Source organism: Oreochromis aureus, linkage group 4 (assembly GCF_013358895.1).
Source record: "Oreochromis aureus strain Israel breed Guangdong linkage group 4, ZZ_aureus, whole genome shotgun sequence".
Lineage (NCBI taxonomy): Eukaryota > Metazoa > Chordata > Actinopteri > Cichliformes > Cichlidae > Oreochromis > Oreochromis aureus.
In genome coordinates, this window is record NC_052945.1 from 16,852,846 (window position 1) to 16,873,542 (window position 20,697).

The 20,697-nt window shown below is 40.5% G+C and overlaps 2 protein-coding genes across 3 annotated transcripts in view; one reads left to right on the forward strand and one right to left on the reverse strand.

Moving 5' to 3' along the window:
- Positions 1–4,586: 4,586 nt before the first annotated feature.
- On the reverse strand, positions 4,587–14,809 carry LOC116336519 (centriolar coiled-coil protein of 110 kDa-like). Its single transcript, XM_031760425.2, has 14 exons — positions 14,649–14,809; positions 13,720–13,930; positions 11,523–11,651; positions 8,991–10,152; positions 8,717–8,838; positions 8,304–8,481; positions 7,242–7,351; positions 6,741–6,857; positions 6,502–6,603; positions 6,306–6,422; positions 5,882–5,955; positions 5,735–5,800; positions 5,556–5,615; positions 4,587–5,425 (listed from the first exon to the last, which is right to left on the reverse strand). The coding sequence occupies exons 2-14, from the start codon at positions 13,882–13,884 to the stop codon at positions 5,350–5,352; spliced, it is 2,478 nt and encodes an 825-aa protein (XP_031616285.1). The 5' UTR covers positions 13,885–13,930; positions 14,649–14,809; the 3' UTR covers positions 4,587–5,349.
- A 4,504-nt stretch (positions 14,810–19,313) lies between these two features.
- The window catches only part of sun1 (Sad1 and UNC84 domain containing 1), a 28,821-nt gene continuing 27,437 nt past the window's right edge, over positions 19,314–20,697 (forward strand). The window contains exon 1 of one of the 2 annotated variants that reach the window (XM_039610998.1): positions 19,314–19,474. The gene's annotated coding sequence lies outside the window, so the exon portion shown is untranslated. The remainder of the gene's footprint in view (positions 19,475–20,697) is intronic. The other variant, XM_039610999.1, reaches the window with a different exon arrangement.

Consider the following 20,697-nt stretch of genomic DNA (forward strand, 5'->3'; position numbering starts at 1 on the left):
TATTGCAATCATTAGATAGAAACATATTTTTTAACCCAGATCTTTTTACCCTACAACCACCAAAAATTGCATTGCGTGACCAACATACAGTGGTGTGAAAAGTGTTTACCCCCTTCCTGATTTCCTATTTTTGTGTTTGTCACACTTAAGTGTTTGAGAACAGCAAACAAATGTAAAAATCAAACAAAAATAATACTAGTAAACACAAAATGGAGTTTCTAAATGAAGGTCCCAAAAGGTTGATTCTGTTCATCTGGACGAAGCGTCAGAGGGAGAAACATTCCTTCACTTATCCAAGTGACTTCTTCAGTCTCAGCTGGCTGCAGGTTTCCCCAACCTTATAAACAGCACATTGCACAATGACTGAAACTAGCCCACTGAATGAACAATGGGCCGCGAGGTCAGGTCCTTGATCATTAATATGCAAATTGTCATGACCATTGATCAATTGCCATGAGTACCAATCACAGAGTTTGGGAATATCTACAATCACAGCATTGCAAGATGGCGAAAGATGTACCCTTAGGCCCCCTCCTTGATTCAGAGATGATCTTTCTCTTTTCACATAAATGCCCTCCTCGACTCCCCATTCAAACCAGCGTTCCTTCCTAAATGCCCTGTTTGAGGATTTAAAACATTAAAGTGTGACAAACATACAAGAAAAAATAAATCAGGTAGGGGAGAAATACGTTTTCACACTACTGTAGTTTTAAACACTACACAAAAATTATTCTACAATCTAAAACTAAAGACATTTTCTGTATATCATTATTTTATTTTTGTCCTTATTATATTTTATTTATGATGTTTTACATAGTCTCAGATTAGCCTCTTGTTTTTGTGACAATTACTTATTTTTTTACATGAAAACATTGCTTATTTGAGTTGGAGTCTTTTTGTGGTTAAACATGGATGAACAGTTGAGGGAGGTAAAAATATTTGGAGAAATCTCTTGACCCTTAAGATTTATCATGTAAACCTTTCAGACAGGAATGGCCTCTCACTTTAGAGTAAGTAGGCTTTTCACTTCATCGCGAGTTCTTCTGTCTATCAGGGAAGCAGCCTTTTTTACCACAGGCCTAATCACTTAATGATAACTATGTCCATCCTCTTACGCTTATCTTTATCAAGGGTTTCAGAAACCTATACCAGCTACCATTGGGCGAGAGGCCAGTCTAAGGCAGATGATAACTACATCATCAACAAAATAAACTCCAGTTTACTTGTTGTGTAAAGCATCTCCAAAGATGACACAACTGTTATTTTAAATTATTTTTAAATATTTCCGTCAAAAACAATGATAACTGAGATACTCTTTGCACTATTTCATCACACAATGTTGCTGGAAACTTTAAAAAAAGTTTCTTCAAATCAACATAAATTAACAGAATTATCCGAGTAATGATATTTGAGGATGCATGGGAGTTTGCCCAACCAGTCTACATGTGTTTTGTGGACCTGGAGAAGGCATTCGACTATGTCCCTCAGAGTGTCCTGTGGGAGGTGCTTCGGGAGTATGGGGTGTTTGGCCCATTGCTACGAGCCATTCGATCTTTATACTGTAGAACTGTTGCAAGAGCTTGGTCCACATAGCCAGGAATAAGTCAGACTCGTTTCCGGTGGATGAGGGACTCCACGAGGGCTGCCCTTTGTCACCGATTCTGTTCGGAATTTTTATGGACAGAATTTCTAGTCGTAGCCAAGTGATGGAAGGCTTTCACTTGGGTGGTCTCAGAACCTCATCTCTGCTTTTTGCAGATGATGTGGTTCTGTTGGCTTCATCAAGTGATGGCCTCCAGCTCACACTGGAACAGTTTGCAGCTGAGTGTGAAGTGGTGGGAATAAGAAGCAGCACCTCCAAATCTGAGGCCATGGTCCTCAGCTGGAAAAGGGTGGAGTGCCCACTCCAGGTCAGGGACGAGTTCTTGGCCCAAGTGGAGGAATTTAAGTATCTCGGGGTCTTGTTTGTGAGTGATAGGAGAGGGGAGCGGGAGACTGACAGACGGATTGGTGCTGCGGCTGCAGTGATGCAGAAGCTGTACCGATCCATCTTGGTGAAGAGAGAGCTGAGTGTTTTGGTGTTAGTCTTTCTCCTGTGCTTCCTTAAAGAAAGAGAAACGGTCTTTTAAAAGATTAAATTCATTTCAGCACTTGAAGTTACAGCACGCTAGGCCTAGATGTGAATCAGAGGCCTGCTTCACAAAAATGATGACCCTGTAAGCAGGTATTACAATTTTATACCACAACAAAACAAGTGTTATTATGACTACTTCTTCTGGGAAACGGCATGTCCGGTTCTGCTGTCTCCCGAGTGGATCTTCTCCCCCACTCTATCCACATCTGACCTTGTCTACATCTGCTCCTTTTCCTAGAAAAAAAATAGAGAAAGAAAAACACCTCGCTCCCTAGCCTTGCTGTATTAATATTAGCTGGCAATTCGCTGCCTATTGATTCTCCTTATTATCTAAGTCATTCTCTTCAGACTCCCTTGACCCAGAATTTTTGCATGTTTGCAAATCCCTCTACAGCTCTTTATGTCAGTCTCAATAATTCAATTCAATCATAGCACTGAATTGATGCTTTTGACCCTCATTACACAGAGTGCCAACAAATTAATGAGCAGAATTGCAATGTGTATATAAGAATCACAATAACAGCTTTATTTAATAATTTTATTCCTAAGTGTAAAAGCGAAGTTCTCAATTTCTCTCAAACGGTCGATCCATGTCCCTACCCTCACCTATGGTCACAAGCTGTGGGTTATGACTGAAAGAACGAGATTGTGGATACCAGAGGCGGAAATAAGCTTCCTCGAAGGGTGGCTGGCCTCTCCCAGGGGCTCAGAGTAGAGCCACTGCTCCTTCACCTCGAAAGGAGCCAGATGATGTGGTTCGGGCATCTCACAAGGATGCCTCCTGGGTGAGGTGTTCTGGGCATGTCCCACCAGGAGGAGGCCCCGGGGCAGATCCAGGACACGCTGGAGAGATTGTATCTCTTGGCTAGCCTGGGTACGCCTTGGTCTTACCACAGACAAGCTGGAGGAGGTGGCTGGGGAGAGGGAGGTCTGGGCTTCTCTGCTTGGGCTGCTGACCCCACGACCCGGCCCCGCATAAGTGAAAAAAGATGGATGGAGGGACGGACGGACGGATGGATTGATAGATGATGCAGAGGGCAACTAGATAATTCCTGACAGTGCATCACAGAATATCTTTGTGGAAGTGAAAACTCCAAGCTTTCTTCTTGAAAGATGGTAGGTGTAAATGCATATATGTGGATGGTCGGCTGGTGTCTTTACCAAACTCATATGAGAGGTATTCTAGTTCCAGGACAGCTATGTCGCTGTCTGTCTTGTATGTCATGGCAAATGGCTGTTTTAACTACAGGAAACTAAAAACCTTTATTTATGTTGACGACAGTAGAAAAAATGAAAAACAAAATTTCTTGCACAATCTTAGAAAAATGACAGATATTTAACTTTTTTAAAGCAGTTTGGAGCCATTTTGTTCAAATGTGTGCGAGATCTGTGGCTTACGTTTTCTTTTGGTGTGACAGTGCGGACACAATGTAGTCAGTGCAATGTAGGATTATATCACTCATTACTATATGCGTATTTTTTATATATAGAGGAGACAGACGTAGATTATGCAATTATTTGTAAACAGCCACAAGCTTGCCTTTTTTTAACTTTGTATTCACCATGTATTTATAATATATAGCAGTTGTGCCTCTTTTCGAAATGAAATGCATATTATTGTGACATAAAAACATTTTTTGCATGTAGGCTAAAAATCCAGGCCAACTGGATGAATATGGTTTAGCTGCATCCTGACACAGATTACTATTACTGAGAAAATGGATCATAAAGCTTCATATTACCTCATTTTATTGTGTAATGGTTGATGAGACTTATTCTGTTTAATGTTGCAATGTGTGCAAGTCTGTTGAATATAATACAAATTGATTTGCTCAAGAATGTTTGTATCCTGCTACATAAAAATTATTATAATTAAAGTCTTATTGCTGTAAATATGCTTGGAAAAATCTGTTTGGTCTCCTTCTTCACTCTGGATTTGTGCTGCTATTCAGAGTAGATTAAAAAAATAGTCAATTTCCTCAAAAAAAAGGATGTGTAAATACAGTAAATGATTTTTTGAGATTTTTGAAAAATAAACATAACCACTGTTCATATGTGGCTTTATTACCTTATCATAGGCCAGAATTAAATATCTAAGTAGGATCCTGGTTTGGAACCATGATGAACATATTTACTGGGCCATAAAACATCAGTAAAGCAAAGAACAGAAAAGAAACTCATGTCAAAAACTTATGCCTAAGTTAGAGTTAGGTTAGTTTAGCTAGGTTATAATTTAACTGTATCGTGAATTAAATTCCATGAAAATTTAAATAATTTCAGATTTTATTCTGGACATTGAAGAAAAAAAACAATCTGACATTTTAAATGAAATAAACCATCCTTTAAAAGACACACACAGCAATGTGGGAGAAAAACATCAGTACTGAATGCTACAAGTGCACAAATATGAAGTCAGCGTGGTGCTGCAGTGAACGCAACAGTTCACACAATATTTCAGAAATACTATTTTATTAAAATGTCTTATATTGTTTCTCGGTCTTCAGTCATTTCTGAAACAAAGTCCACACTGAATGCCTGCTGTGCATCTGTGGTCATGTGAAGCTACATTAACGTAACAGCATGCCAGAGTGTAAACCGAGATATTTATCTTTTTTCCTTTTCATTAGGCATTTAAACCAAATACTAAAACACCCTGATACGACTCAGTCAGACTCAGAGTACTATACATTTTATAGTACACTTAGCATAAAGAACGAAACAGTGCACGAATTGGTAATCAAAGCCCTTGAAGGAACAAATCATAAACATTAAAATATTGTATTTTCAGGACAACTACATTATGTGACTGTCTGTGTGCAACTTACAGCTATAAGCACTTGATATTAAATATATACATGCTAAAACATGACAGACAACAAAGGCAGAGTACTTAGGCACAGAAATGTTTTTACGTGTTTTGAATTTAGCTTCTTGTGGCCTACATTTAACTACAGCTACTTATTCTTTCCTTCATCATAACAATCAGCTGTTGAAACTAATTATTTCGGCGAGTAGCAACAGTGACCAACAGTGACCAACAGAAACCAACAGCGCTGTGATCGTGTTTTTGTCTGTGAATACATTCATGTGAATTTCCAAAGCTAACTGAAGGACAATCATGTGGTTAGCAGCGCTGACTAAAGTTCAGTGGTACAAGGTTTGTATTAAAAGACTAAATATTCAAGTTCACAGGTCAGGGCATGTTGTGTCATGCTTTAGCCCAGCGAGTGTTGCTTCTTCAGGTTCTCCGTGCGCTTCACCCTCTCCTCTGGGGTCTTTCTGTACCAGCTCCTAAGAGAAAAAAGTCACACTGTGATGACTTTAAATACGTCAAAAGCAGGGTGTGCCTGAAGATATATGCGATTCAGCCAATTGGTGTTTTATAAAAAGCGTTTTACAATCTGTACCAGTACAGACTCACCCCTGACGGTTAAGCTGTCCTGGGACAGAGGCATTTTGTCCTTGGCTTGGCTTCAAGACTCTAGGAAAGGAATAATGAATTTATCTAAACAACGTCTAAGGACAAAAATCTAGTAATTACATCGAGGGAGAAACAAAATGAATTAAAAAATAATAAAATCCCACAGATGTGTCTCACACCTGTTGGTAGTGGGGCTTTTTGGCTTCTGCTGCATCTTCCTAGTCTGTGCTGGAGATTCACCAACCCTAAAGAAGTCCAAATACACCACTGATCACTGGATCTCAACAGCATGAACGTAAAACACGTGTTTTCATTTCTTGTCTTACTTCTTTTTCCTGTCCAGAGACCTCTGTGTGGCAGCAGAAAGAGCCACTCTCTCTTTGGGGCACTTGGCTTTCTCCTATAGGAGTGAATGTAGTTTATAGTTTATAAAAAAAAAACAAAGAATACTGAAAAAGTCAAAGATAGTCACAAACCAATTTCTTAAAATGATATATTAATCATTGCTTTTTTGAGAAGGTGCTATATTACAAACAATGCATTAATAACAACAAGATAAGCCACGAGTGTCTGGATTAACCTTCCCAGACACAGAATGCATGGCTTCATAAAACTTTCTCCAGTGTTTGAACAAACTAAAGCTTAGTTTATAGGCTCTAGAAGAACAGAGGGATATTCTCAGTGACAATAACGGTCACCTTCTCTTGATTAAATCTGGATACTTGATTTACTGGGCTGTGTTCATGTTACCATGTCTCGTAGCTTCCTCTCCACACGGAGCTCTCTGTCCTGCTGCAGTAATGCTAAGCGATCCTCCAAAGGCATTTCAAAGAAGATGTCATGGATGTCATACAGGGCTGCACGTAACTGAGGGAACAACAAACAAGGAGAAACATGAATAAAGATGGCCCTCTGCTGGCCTTAGATGGTTAGTACACAGTCATACCTGGGCTCTAACTCTCTCCTGCAGGGCGAGATCTTGTGCTGTGTAGGTGCTTCTCTTCTGTAGAGCTTCAGTTTGAAATGAACGGATGAACTCCTGCGTATCCTTAAGGCACACATATAAATACAGAGAGAGAGTGCACAGTTAGACACAACCAGTCACTAACGTCATAATCTAAAATGAAACTTTCTTACACTCATATAACCCTTTTATTGTGTATGAAGGCATGAAACTGAACTCACCATGATGGTTTGGCAGAGGTGTTTGACTTTCTCTGTTTTAAGCAGTCTGCGTGTGAGGAAGCCGCGAGTGATAGCACCAATTCTGCAAAATGCTTTCTGCTGATCTGCTGTCAGAACCTGGGAGAATGTAAAGAAGAACATGGAGAAAATGTGAGATATTAAGATAAATTATATCAGTCTGCACATACATACACATTTTCTGATTTAATGGACAAGAAATAGACTCAATTATAATAAAAGGTGGCCACAAGACTGCATACCAAGAAGACTTTTAGCTTCTATTTGGTCTTTGCTTTGGAGACTTACAACAATTCACAGCGTTATGGATGTAACAGAGTCAAAGAAATGGTACATACAATATACATCAGATTTATATACACTTATTATATACACTTTACAATATATATCCTACATGTACTTAAAGGTTTAATGAGCTCAGTCAGTATGCTGAAGTTTGGATTTGGCTGCAAATGCTATTCCTGTTTTGCAGTGTTTACACACCAGACTTTGCCTCGGCCGAGGTTTGTTCGCCCCCCACGTGGAACCCCACAGATAAAGAGGAGGCTGAAGACATGGAGAGGATGCACTAGAAGGGACAGGACTGGGCAAACCTGGAGAAAGAAACAGCAGATATTTTAGAATATTAGCATATTGTAGCATATTCCATCAACAAACACTAACATTTTATTTTTTACTAATATTATAGGACACAGAATTTAGAAGGCAAATAACAGACAATAACAATGATCGAAACATTAAAAAGTAATCACTGTTGTTCTTCAGCGACTAGTCAGTGTGTCTGATCTGTTTCCCTACTCCCTGACTTCATAAGTTGATATCACCTCTAAGCTATATTTGTGCTGATGTGTGAAATGCTGTTTGTATGAAAAACAAACAACAAAATGCACTTCCAGTTTAGTGAGGAAGACACCATCCTTATATTAATAAAAAAAAAAAAAAATGTCTCACACTGTCTTGTATATCATTAAGGGACAGCTCTGGTTCATTTAAAAGGTCATTTCACCACCATTTTTTCTGGTAGCCTATGGTAGTAACCCTCCATTCAAATCATTTTAAGATCTGAAGAATAGTCTGGAATTGCTTGTGGACCACGGATCAAAACATTTTATGTATATTAATTTGTCCGATATATACAATTCTCTCCACAATTTTAAAAGAAAATGACATAAAGAAAAATTATAAAAGGTATTCAGAAAAATATGAAAGTCTTCCATATCAAGCGTTTTGTTGGAGTTTAACATCAGATAGCTCTGTTCCAGTTCCACTGAAAATGTAATGGTTAAATGTCAACAAAAGAATAAAATAAAATACAAAAATAAAATACCATTTGTTTGTTTATATGAAAGGCGACTCATATAGCTTAGAATATGAAATGAAGTGTTCAGTATTACATTTGGGGCTTCCAAAAAGAGCAGCAGAAAAAGAAAGTTATAAAAGGAACAAAACCTAAATATTTGTCTCGAGTCAGTGAACCATGACACTCATGTATCTTTTGTAAACACTTTTTACAATCTTGAACATAGTAGTTTATTAAAACGATACCTATACTGTGTCCAGGTGATCGTTCTGATGGTGTGTGGACAGGACTTAGTCCCGGGCACGAGGGGCTCATGATAGGACGGCAGTCACTCGCAGACCTACGATTCCAGCCACAAGCATCCACACTTAGAGGGCGCACAGACCCCTGCTCCTTCAGCCTTCTCTCTGTCTCCTCAAGCTCCTAAACACGCCGCACACAACATTATTTGTATTTCACTAATGCTCACAATCTTTTTAAAAAGGCATATAAAACTCAGATGTACAAACACACACACACAAAGAAAGCAAAATAAAATATTTGGCATTGTAGTTAAACATATTAGGTTTTGGTGTAGCTTTTCATGGTCATTTAAAAAAAACACTTTTTCTGCTCTACTTCTATATAAAATGATTACTGATGTATTCCATGTGCTGACCAGGTGGAGGCGCTGTTGCTCTTTCTCCTGCTCGGCGAGGAGCAGAGACATCTGCAAAGCATGCTCCTTCTCAAGACGTCTTTGCATGTCCTCCAGAGCCTGCGCTCGCCACTGGGTATCATCTGTTAATAAGCACAAATGCATACAAATAAATCATTTATCTTTTACCATGTCAGAGTTTTACTCACTTAACATAAAATATGTAGAAATCTCAGTGGGAGTTACACAGTTGTAAACATAAAAAAAATTAATAGCTTACATCAAAGGCACTCACCTGTCTTGCGGGCCTGTGCTTCAGCTGCATGTCTGATGACAGTCGGTGTTTTCCTGCCATTGTTTGGCCCTGGAGACTCGTCTGCAGGAGTCACACAGGGCCTCAGCAGAGGCAGTGAAGGATTCTCTACATCATACGACTGGTTTAAAGGGGCTGCAGATGTGCGCCGACTGGGAGCAAACAGTGTAACTCCTGCCATGAAGCGAGGGAGGCGTTCCTGGCTGCGGTCTATGCGCCCCGCTCCAGAATGGTAGGTATGCAGCTGGCTGTCCATAGTGTGGCAGCGCCGGCGAAAACCTGCAGCCAGGTGATCGCCCATTGAGCTGGGCACCGAGGCACTGACAGGGTTACAGTTCTCCTTCACTGGACTGGTTCCACAGTGGCTGGATCGACGAATGCCACTCTGGCTGATGCCCTCTATTCCCACTGAGCTCCAGTGAGATGGGGACGTTGAAGCATCTCCCCAGTCTGCCACACCAATGGCTTCCTCTGACCGTCCTGGGCTTCGAGCGATAAGGTCTGCTGGGCCGATAGGAAATGAAAAATGGATGTTGCCTGTGGAAACTGGGCGTGGTTTGCGTCTCTGTGGACGAGGACTTATGCTGGTCTCTGGATTGGGGAGACAAGAAAATGGTTCTGGTAGACTAGGTGAGAGGCAGATGGACTTTTGAGGACTAGAGTCACGCAGTACTTGATGCTGGATTTGAGGCGGGCCGACAGGGCTGTGGTGCAGACTGAATCCAAACTGAATGCCTGTGTCCGTCACAGGGCTGCAGCTCTTCTCTTCACTGACAGAGTCAGTCTCAGGTGGGGGAGACTGGGTCATTGCGCGGACAGCTTTTGATCCCTGCTGACTCTGCTCTTTCTTCACATACTCCCTTGATCTCTTAAGAAGGCTGTCCAAACTAATGTCCTCTTCCTCCTCCTCTTCCTCCTCCTCCTCACTCTTCTCTTGGGCATCCACCTTCACTTCCTCCGCTGCCTTATAACCATTAAGCACGGGAATCTCAGAGCATGGAGCGGCACAATGACTATTTGTCTGAACCCCAAATCCAGCATCTTTGGGGAGCCCAGGCGAGTCAGTGACCAGAGTGTAGCCGTTGACTGTTGCAGATTTAGAAACTGGCAACTTGTCAACCTCTTCATCTGGTACTTTAAGCACCTGTGAAAGATAAAAAGCAGTATTTCACCAAAGGATTTCACCAAAGCACATGTAACAGCAGCATACAGGCAAATCAAGTCATAATTATGGTCTGTAAATAATTAGCTTATTTGTTGATGTTAGTTTTTTAATGAAAATGTGATTACATGCTTGAGTTTTGGTGTTCCATTGTGAATGATAACAGACAAAATCTTTAGATCACATTTGTTCAAAGACTGGGAATTACGAAAGTAGAGCAAATCTGACACTGAGCAAATGAACAATACCGCTTTGAATCTCGAGCTGTTATGAAAACACGTCATCAGGTAAAAAATAGCACGGCACACTGGGGAAAATGCTAGGCCAGATAACCTGTATTCAACTCTGAGTATGTCACCAGAGACAGTAGGACAGACTGTAATTCACTTTATGTGCTCCATCATGGGACTGGCACACAAACCTATTTAATATATACTATAGGTCAAAAGCCCCCAAACTAAAAGCAGGACACGATGTCAGCATAATAATATTAGCACGAGAGTCCAGCACTTTGCCTACATAACATTATACAACCCCAATTCCATGAAAGTTGGAATGATGGGTAAAAGGTAAATAAAACAAAATGCAATGATTTTCAGATATTCAGATATTTTACTATTTCATCAAAAATATTAGCTCAATTTGAATTTGATAGCAGCACCACACCTAAAAAAAGGTGGGACATGGGACCAAAGGCTGGAAAAGTGAGTGGTGCTAAACAGAAGGAGGAAAGAAGGAGAAACAGTTTACAACTAATTAGGCTCACTGGTCAGTAACAACTAATAACATTAAAAGGTTTAGAGGAAGGTTTTCAGAAAAGCAGGTTAAAGTTCTTGTATGCAAAGAAGAAGCTTTATATGGGCATGGTCATTTAAAATAGACTGAGGCAAAGTGGAAAACAATTCTGTGGTCAGACATATTGAAATTTTTCTTGGAAAACATGGACACCACACCTGGACTAAAGAGGCAAGGGACCATCTGGCTTGTTATCAGTGCTCAGTTCACAAGCCTGCATCTCTCATGATGTATCCAGTTCTTAAAGCAACACACACTCCTATCTAACTATGTATTTTTCGGGACGGTCTTACATATTTTAGCAAGACAATATGCATGATGCGTATAATACAACATTACAGAGTGGTAAACATGGCCCTCTCACAGTTTTTGATTTTGTCATTGCCATCAAAATCAAAATAATCTCTTTTTTTGCTTAAAATGGTAGACCTTCATTTACATTGGACAAAGTGTAAGAACTGGGTTTGTACTCACAAAGAATGTTTTGATCTTATTCTAAGTAGGCCTCTCACCCTACCAGATGACACCCAGACCTGTGACCATAGTGTGCAACTGACCTGAGCCTGATCCAGAATGCCCTGAATCCTGGCCAAAAGCTTGCTCCTCTGCTGGTTCTGTCTGTCCACTTCCAGTTGGACCGCCCTCTGTCTGTAGCCACACATCTCGCTCCGCTGCTCTGCATTCAGCTGGAAAATGAAAATACATGCAGTTGCGGCTTTTGTTGTTTGTTTTTCAGCATTTAATTTTCAAAAATACGCATGTTTATTCAGCTAAAAGAGGCACAGTTTTTCATTTTGTACCTAAAAATGTTATTACAGATGAGAAATATACTGGAAGAATTCAGCCTTCTTCCAGTATATTTTGTGTATCTTCTTCTGGATGGAAGAGAGACTGATGCTGGACTCTTCCTGCAAACTTATTTAGTCAGCAATCACAAGCAAATGGATTTTTCTGACAAACATCAAACAGCCCTAATGTTCCACTTTCCCACTGTTTCCCTTTGCCAGCTGCTGACCTAACAGGCTGTTCACACAGCAGAGGCTTTGCCTTGTCTTAGCAGTAAATGCAATGGATGCACGAGCAAGCTTACCTAAATGGAGTGCATTTTACAGTTTTATGGCAAGCCAAAACGTCTCCTGTGAGAAGCTCTGTTGTCATAAAGCAGTTCATATATATATATATATATATATATATTCATTCATCAGATTTCCTCACAAAGAGATGTTTCATTCATTTTAAACTGTGAACTCTTACATGCATCTACATCTTGTGTAATCCATTTAGCATGGGCTCCCAACAGTAGCGGTTTTAGATACGGGCGACACGGGCGGTTGCCCGGGGCGGCATCGTGGTGGGGGGCGGCATCACGGGCATCGGCAAAAAAAAAAAAAAAAAATTGCTTGTACTCATGCTGCCCCGACATCAGCCAGCGCATATTGGGAATGGCATAGGCACCGATCGGTTTTCTATCGCCCATTTGCTGGGAGTAAGGGCGCCCTCCGCTTGCGAGGTGCACCTGCTGCTTGCGGCACAGCGAGGAGAGGGCGGGTGGCGGGGATTCTCTGGCTGGCTGGAGCAGCATCTAATAATCAACTCGCAAAATAAAACAAAATAAAAACAAACCAACAAACACGAAAACACCAGACATCATGATACAGACTTATAATTTGCACCGGTGTTTTTTCGAAATTCAATACGCGAAAAAAGTGAGCGCGAGAGCCCTCGGTGCGCCTACCGCTGCTGAAGTCAAAGTAAACTTTATTGTCATCTCCGCTACATACAGTCGAGTATATAGAGAGCGAGACGACGGGGCTCCAGTTACAGCAGTGCAAGTAAACAAATAATAACTATAAGAAGAGTAAGAAAATAAATATACACTTTAGGACTCGGGGTAACTCGGGGTAAAGGGATCAATGACAATTTAAAATTTATAATTTACAGTTTGATGATTTAAAGTCTCACACACAACGCGGCCGAAAGGGGAGGGGGCGGCTGCTTCCAAATAGAGCACATTTCATTCATAATAATGTAAATCCAAGCCCATTATGTATTCATGATTTGAATCCTGGGTTGTGTGAAATCCCAGAAATACACCTTAGACAAAGTGAATCTGTGAACTAAGGTGTAGGTCTGTTAGGTTATGTTGTGGTGATCCTCGGGTTGGAGGATGGAGTGCAAAATGGAAGATGGACAAGAAAAGTTCAAAGCCATCAGGTGCTTAGTTTAGAAAAAGAGAAAAGAAGAGGAGGAGAAACGAGCAAAAGATACACATAAGCAGATGTGTGATTGGATAATGGCAGATCATCCTGAAACAATCAGAATCATACTTTATTAATCCCTAAGGAAATAATGTGGGTTACAGTTGCTCCAATAAGAAATGGTAAAAATAGTAACAGTAACAGACTAAATTCCAAACAAGACATTATGTTACAGACTTTAATATTAATTAATCATTGTCAATTGTTGATTTGTCCTGTTCTCATTGTATGATGAATTATGATGGCTGTTTGGTAGCCGTTTGCATACAATCCATACTCTCTCTCTCTCTCTCTTCATATGTGTGTGTGTGTGTGTGTGTGTGTGTGTTTCTCTGGCGAAATTCAGTATGGTTCCGACAACAGTTTTATGTTAATGTATAATCCTTAATATGTTTTATGTGTGTGTGTGTGTGGGGGGGCAGAGGGAGTGTTCGCCCGGGGCGCCAAACAGGCTAGGACCGCCACTGGCTCCCAAGCCTGTCTATCTCTTCCTTACCAGAGGCGAAAGCGCAGCTCTGCCATAGAAGTGGATGACAGAGCGAGCCTTCAGGGAACATGATGGCTCGCATGTAGTCTTCTTGAATTTCCCCTCCTCCTGCAATAAGGCCAGACTCCGCAGACAGAACTCCTCATAGCTTTCCATCTCTGGACACCCGCACATCCACACTCTGAGTAGGACACACACACCATGTAGCCTCGTGGCCCAGCTGTTAAATTAAATGGAGAACGAGAGATTAAAAGGGAGGGTCCGTGTGAGGCTGCACTACACTGGGGTTTGACTGACGAGACGAAACCATGTGGGTAAATGTGACAAATCACCTACAACAATAGCCAGTCTGTCTGTCCTCGGTGATTTTATCACACTCATCACATTCCTGCCATTCCTTTGCTTTCTGTCATACTGTGCTGGTGACTGTCTTCCGTTTCCATGTTTTGTGGAAATGCGAAAGGGACTCGTGTGTCTGATCAATACCATTTCTATTTCTGAAATGTCTGTCAGCAAATGACAGCAGTCTGCAGACTACTCACAGACAGGTAGGGCGTTTGCGCAAGCAGACAGCTCCTGTGTGGATTCAGTTAAAACAATGTGCCTTTGCAATAAGCGTGAGTGTCACTGGCTCTGTGCAGCATATCTAATCTATCGGACAGGTTTGAATTCAACCAGCAGGTCCTAATGATGCTGCTGCTGCTGGTCTTCAGCCGCCTAATTACAGTAGCCAATCCACGCTTGTTCTTCCATCCGGCAGAGCAGAGGTGGGATCGTTTTCTTTGTGTATCTAGTATTACAGAGAAAGCTTAATTTCAGCAGCTTTTATGTTAATATTTAAGCATTATCCAGTTTTGCTGTCTTTGGAAGCTAAAAAAGACGTCTTAGTGCAGATACCCCCTGCAGAATGACAGCGGATACCCGCCGCTTATTCTTACCTACTCAGTGGAGAAACACTAATATCGCCCTCCTGTCTTCCAGCGGGGACTGTCAGACACGGACAGATGTCGCAGGGAAACACAAACTGGAGGCTTTATCGGTGAGCCTCACGTTTCTCTCCTCAATCTCGGTTCGATCGTCTTCATCACTATGCTCAACTCTTCCGGGCTCCAACAGCGCCTCCTAGCAACAGCACGCGGGCCACGTTCCAATCTGATCCCCCGAGTAAGTCTAAGGGGCTCTCGTTCCAATAAGCTCAATGCGACCTGCCCTCTTTTCCCCTTCATTTCTCAATGAATGCAGTAGAATTAGGCTGTAGCCAAGTAGTGATATTTTATCACACGCTCTTTGTTTTACTATGTTGTTTTCTGCTCATAGCCTCGAGTTAATAGTGCTCAAGAGGATAACGAGTTCCTGGCAAATGAGTCTACATAAATATCATTAATATGATCTGCTTGCAGCTATTCTCTGCTGTGTTAAACAAATCTCAATTTAGATTTTTATATATGTATATAATTTATTTATTTATTGTTATGAGTGATTAGACAAATTACTTAATGTGCCAAGTATTAAAAAACAGGATGATCTTGGGGAAAAATAATGTAATTTATGTACCACTCTCCTTACTGTACATTGTGTTGTGTGTTTTCTAGTCTGAAACTTTATGAATGAATTTATGTGATTTAAGTCCTATTTTAATCGCCCTCTTCTGCAAGACAAGCACTAAATATGAAGTGACAAAACAGGTGCGCCTTCTAGCAATGTGTACAACAAATTGCCCATATTTTACATCCAATTATGTGCATATAAAAGGGGTGGGAGCCAAGAAGATGATCTGTTGTGTGTATTACACAGAATACACTGTCCTCCGAACCACATTAAATAAAATATTTTAATGGATTTTACATATGCATTAAAAATTGTAAGACTGCAAAGTTCAGTGCATAGGTTGTCACAGCTAAAGGTGAACAGCAAAATCATCAGATGTGTATGCTAATGAATGCAGGACTGATTCATCTGACGTTTTTAGGTGGTAAAACAAAACATAATAATGAGTTTTTCGTTTGGTATAATGCTAGTATTCTTTCTTCACCAAGAAAGCAAAGGAAATTATTTCTGATTTTAGGGCTAGCAGGAAGGCACATCAACAGGTGGCAGTACATCCTCTGTACATCCTGTACAGAGGATGTAAAGGAATACAAGTACTTAGGGACAGTGACCGAAGAAAAACTGTGACAGGATTACAGAGAAATAGATTACAATGATTATACTTCAAGAGGAGTTTGAGACAGACATATTCTGGTTCTTTTTTATTGATCTTTTGCAGAGAGCATTCTAACTTCGTGCTTTATTGCATGGTATTTTTCACTATCTGTAGTTAACAAGAACAAACTGAGTAGGATTACAAACATGGACAGAAAGATTGGCGGTCAGCAACAAAAAAGTACGATGCAACTTTGGGAGTCCTGAGTGGTGGGTAAGTGGTGACACATCCTTAGCAATGTGTCACACCTTCTTAGTCATGAAGACACCTTGCTAACATCATGATAGAAGTACAGGGTATCACTTTTGTAGATATCGTGTGTCCAGGTTCTGGTTCTTATATAGCGCTTGTTTACTCTATCTGAGCACTCAAAGCACTTTATACAACTTACACATTCACATCCATTTGCACAAGCACTTTTTTTCTATGCTGTTTCTAAGTGATTTATATCAAACATTCACACCTCCAGTGGATGCATCAGAGAGCGACATGGGGTTAGTATCTTGCCCAAGGATATTTGGCATGGAGCAGACCGGGATCGAACCACCAACCTTCCGGTTAGTAGGTTACCTGAGCCACCTGAGTTACAGCCACCCCAAGGTAACTCTGCTGAACACATCCAGCTGATATAACATGGGTGTGATTTGCTCACAGTTGTGCTTTGTTTTTACTATTACAGCACTTTCTTGTCGTTAATGTCTTTATTGTTGTGGTTGTATTTGCCTGGCCTGGATTTTTAGTGTCCAAAAGAAAGACTACTTTTCTGAAGAAGATATTGAGTCTGCACACTTGTGAGGAAATTGCTTACAGTGCAATAATACATCCTTATGTCTTCCTTTGTGTCCCACTTATATTTTTTGGGGGGGAGTTTTGCTTTTTTCTATGAATTTTCTGAAAGAAGTGCATTAGAAATTGTTGTTGGTTTAATGGTTAGTAATATCCAATGGGTCTGTAGACCTTGGTCTAAAATAAGAGGCTGTATGAGGCAAAGGTCAACACCGCATAAGGTATAATTTAAGGACTAGAATAATGGTTTATGGGGTTTTTTCAGTGATTTATTTATTTTACTGATGTCCAGAATTTACAGTAGTAAACAGTAAATGATGCTGCAGTTCTCAGAGATCCTCTCCTGTGTGCACAGGGGAACCTGAATGTAAGGGTTGAGCAAAGCGAACGTTTTCCTTGTTGTCCCGAAGTAAAGAATCAATGTCACTTTCAGTAAAAGTGCCTTTAGAATCCTGCCACAAAAGCAAAATGTTAAGAGCAAATTTGTGTAGTTGAAAAACATGAAGTTCACGTTTCACAACTGGCTACTCGCTCATTGGCAGCTTACCTCAAAAGCCTGGCGCTTGACCCCCACACATGAGTTGGACTGCTCATAACACAGAGCTATATCCAGATTCTTCGGCTCTTTGTTCACCAGAGCTTCATAGAACTGGTCACGGTGAGACTCTGGATGGCAAATCCAGAATAAGCTTTTGAATACAAGATAAATTACTTGACATGTCTGATCTTACCTTACCTAACAAGAGTCTGCAGGCTGATGTCAGTTTATCCTTAGAGACATGGTGATTGTGAGGCAGAGGCTTCTCACACAACGCCCCACTGATGAGGTTTTTAACCACCGTCTTTCTGCTCTTATATGGGGCTTCCTTGATGGATTTCTCAAGCTCTGTAAGGTATTTATAGACTGTGACTTGCTTTCCCCTTTCCTTTTGTCTTTTTTTAAAATTTTTATTCTTTGCTGTCCCATTTGTTCAGAATGTGCTACTGGGTTGTCAGTAACCATTAAAACAGCTCTAAGTCAAAATTAATTATTTTCCAACATACCTTGTGCCACTATTAAACAAGTCTCACAGTAGGTGTCTGTTAAAAATAGAACAGTTAACAGAGGCACTCTCCAGCAGAAGCCGAACTACATATTATCTGATGACTGAGGAAACCAAGGTGACTGTAGTGTTTACTTACAGCGATCTATCTCTTCAGGCTGCACAGGAAGAAGGAGGCACACAAACAGCACAAAAATAGCAATTTTCATGGTGACTGTACACCAAACATGTAAACTGTGAACACTGTAGCAGCTATCTGCACACTACGAAGCAGGCAAGAACAAGTCAACTGCACCCAGGCTCAGCTGTCTTCCCTTTCATAAAATGTTGTCATGTTATGTTAGGGACAATGGGATCACATCACCACCATTCCACAAGTGACAAGTGTCTTGTTTTTCAGGTTTTCATTTTCTAAAAATAATGCCCAGAGTCTGAGTTCTGCTCTGGATAGGGGTCTTTGGGACTGTAAAGAACACAGTTTAGCATAGGCTTGATAAATGCATGCATCATTAAATGACAAAAGATGAATTAAGAGGTACAGTACTTTTAATAATGGGTGTGGGTTGGGTGCATTTGTTCATTGTTCATTTGCCATTCATGTTTTTAGGATTTTTTTTTTTACAACAACATAAAACAGTAAATTAAATTCTATTAAAAAATGAGTTTCAACACTGATAGAAAATGTAAATTTTAAGTCTTTCCATACAGAGACAGGATTAGAAATGAACATATCAAAGGGATGACTCAGGTAGAACAGACAAAGTTAGGCTGGGTTGGACATGTGCAGAGATGGAATGGTGGATAAAAGATAAGATAAGTCTGTATTTGTCTCATGGTTGGGAAATTCACATTATCATAGCAGCAAAATGAATACAGCAGGAATACAACAATGGTGAAAAATGTACACTATACAAGGTATATATATGTATATGATGCAAAAGTTTGCTATTTTCAAATGCCTAATAGCAGCAAAATGGAATATTGCATAGTGCAGTGGTTGAATGTTAATAGTAAGACAGAGAATAGAGCACTGCACAGTCTGATTAAAAAACTACTGCACACTGAGATATATCAGATATATCAGCATATATCAGATATCAGTATATATCAGATCTGATATATCTGACATATTCAGGACAAATGATGTTGAATATGGTGCTGCTAGGCAGAAGGAAACGAGAAAGCCACAGAAAACCTCAGAAAAATTTAAAAATAATGCTTCTTTTTACCACATACAACATTAATGGAAAAAAAATTGTCCAATTTTTTAAAAGTTATATGTTGTACTTTTTTGGTAAAAGTTGCAAACTGTGTCACTAACAGTTCACCTTGAAAAAGTTAGTATTAAGCACCGATTTAGTTAATAAGTTACTCAGTAAGTTGCTTGACAAGCTAATTCCTGCAAACTAAACAGGGCAAATCTTTGCTGCTATGTGACAGTTTTACCTTTCTTATCCACTCACGTGGCCACTACGTGACGCTGTTTTAAATCGAAAATCATTCAATGGGCGGTTGAGTGGGCTCCCATATATGGTCGTTTTTACCATATATGGAGTGACGGTGGTGACGCGCGTGCTGCAACGGAAAAAGTGACCGTGTGCGGGAAAGGCGAACGTTAGAGCTGGGTCCACTTTTCGAGAACGTGAAGGTACAACTGTGGAAGCTATAAACCGGCTGCATGAATCAACCATCCACGAGTTTACCGTCAGTAACCCGCAGTCACTCTCAGCTTGTGAGTACAGTCTGCCCTGCTAATGATGTGCGCTGCTTTTAGGCGTGCTATCCTCAGCTGTCATGGGAAGCTACACAGATGATCTCCAGTATTAAACTTGCTGTTTTTAATGGTTTCTTCCGTGTTGCATCCCTCTGGTGTTTCGTGTTGTGCGGAATTTTACTGGTGGGAAATATTTAGTCGTAAAAGGAAAATAATAATAATACAAATAATGTATGCACTGTAAGTGACGCCTCCGAGCACTACTGACTCTGTAATAGACGTGGGCATCAGGCCAAGCGAGGCTAACTTCTTCTTTTCATTCCGTAATGGTGATTGTGGGTAGTTGGTCCGTGAACTAAACACAGACCAACTGCCTAACGAGGAGCATTTCACGCAGGCGTGGTTTAACCAACACTTCCATAAACCTTTAGCAGAGGTTGCGGGTCCATGTGAAGAAGCGAGAGACTTGACAAGTGTACACTTCCGTTTTCGTAGGAAGTGGCCACACACTCGGACTTTGTTTTGTCTTTTTTGTGTGAAATCCCCTTTATTTTTGCGACAGCCACTTCTGTCTTGCTCATGGGTCCTCCGCACTCACATTTTCTACAAGGTTTTTTTTTCTCTCTCTCCTGATCTCAAACGCGCTTGCACGTTAATAATAATTCATCATTAATAGTTAATGATGAAACCGGAAGTGGATGGGCTTGCTGTTTAGTTTTTGAGCCCACCTTCTGTCGCCCTTTAGGCCAAAACTTACAATAAGATCGTATCGAAAGCTCCTATGAGGTGAATACACTGGCGCTGTTCAGCAGACTGTCCAGCAGATGGCGCCTCTCTAAAGCACGCCTGTTCAGAATGGGGATAGAGATTTTAGGTGTCTGAAATGCCTCTGTGGGAACTTTCTCCTTCAGCTTATCGTCTGCAGAGATAAGACGATGCTGTTGAATGATAAGTGCCACTAGCTTCCAAAACATGCATTATACAGGTAGGCTGTAGTTTAAAAAAATCAAAAGTAAAAGTGCTTGTCGTGCAAAATCGCCTCTTTTTGCACAGTTATTATTTAGCTTTTGAGGTCCTTGAAGATGATGTCTACTTTTTCTTCTATCTAACTCAGACTCCTATCGGACATGATATGAAACTTTGCTGGCTTCATTCAGAAACATAATAATTCTAGGGCATGTTGACACACAAAATTCTATGGCTCTGAACAGCTCTGACGAGAGTAAAACTTATTTACCAAC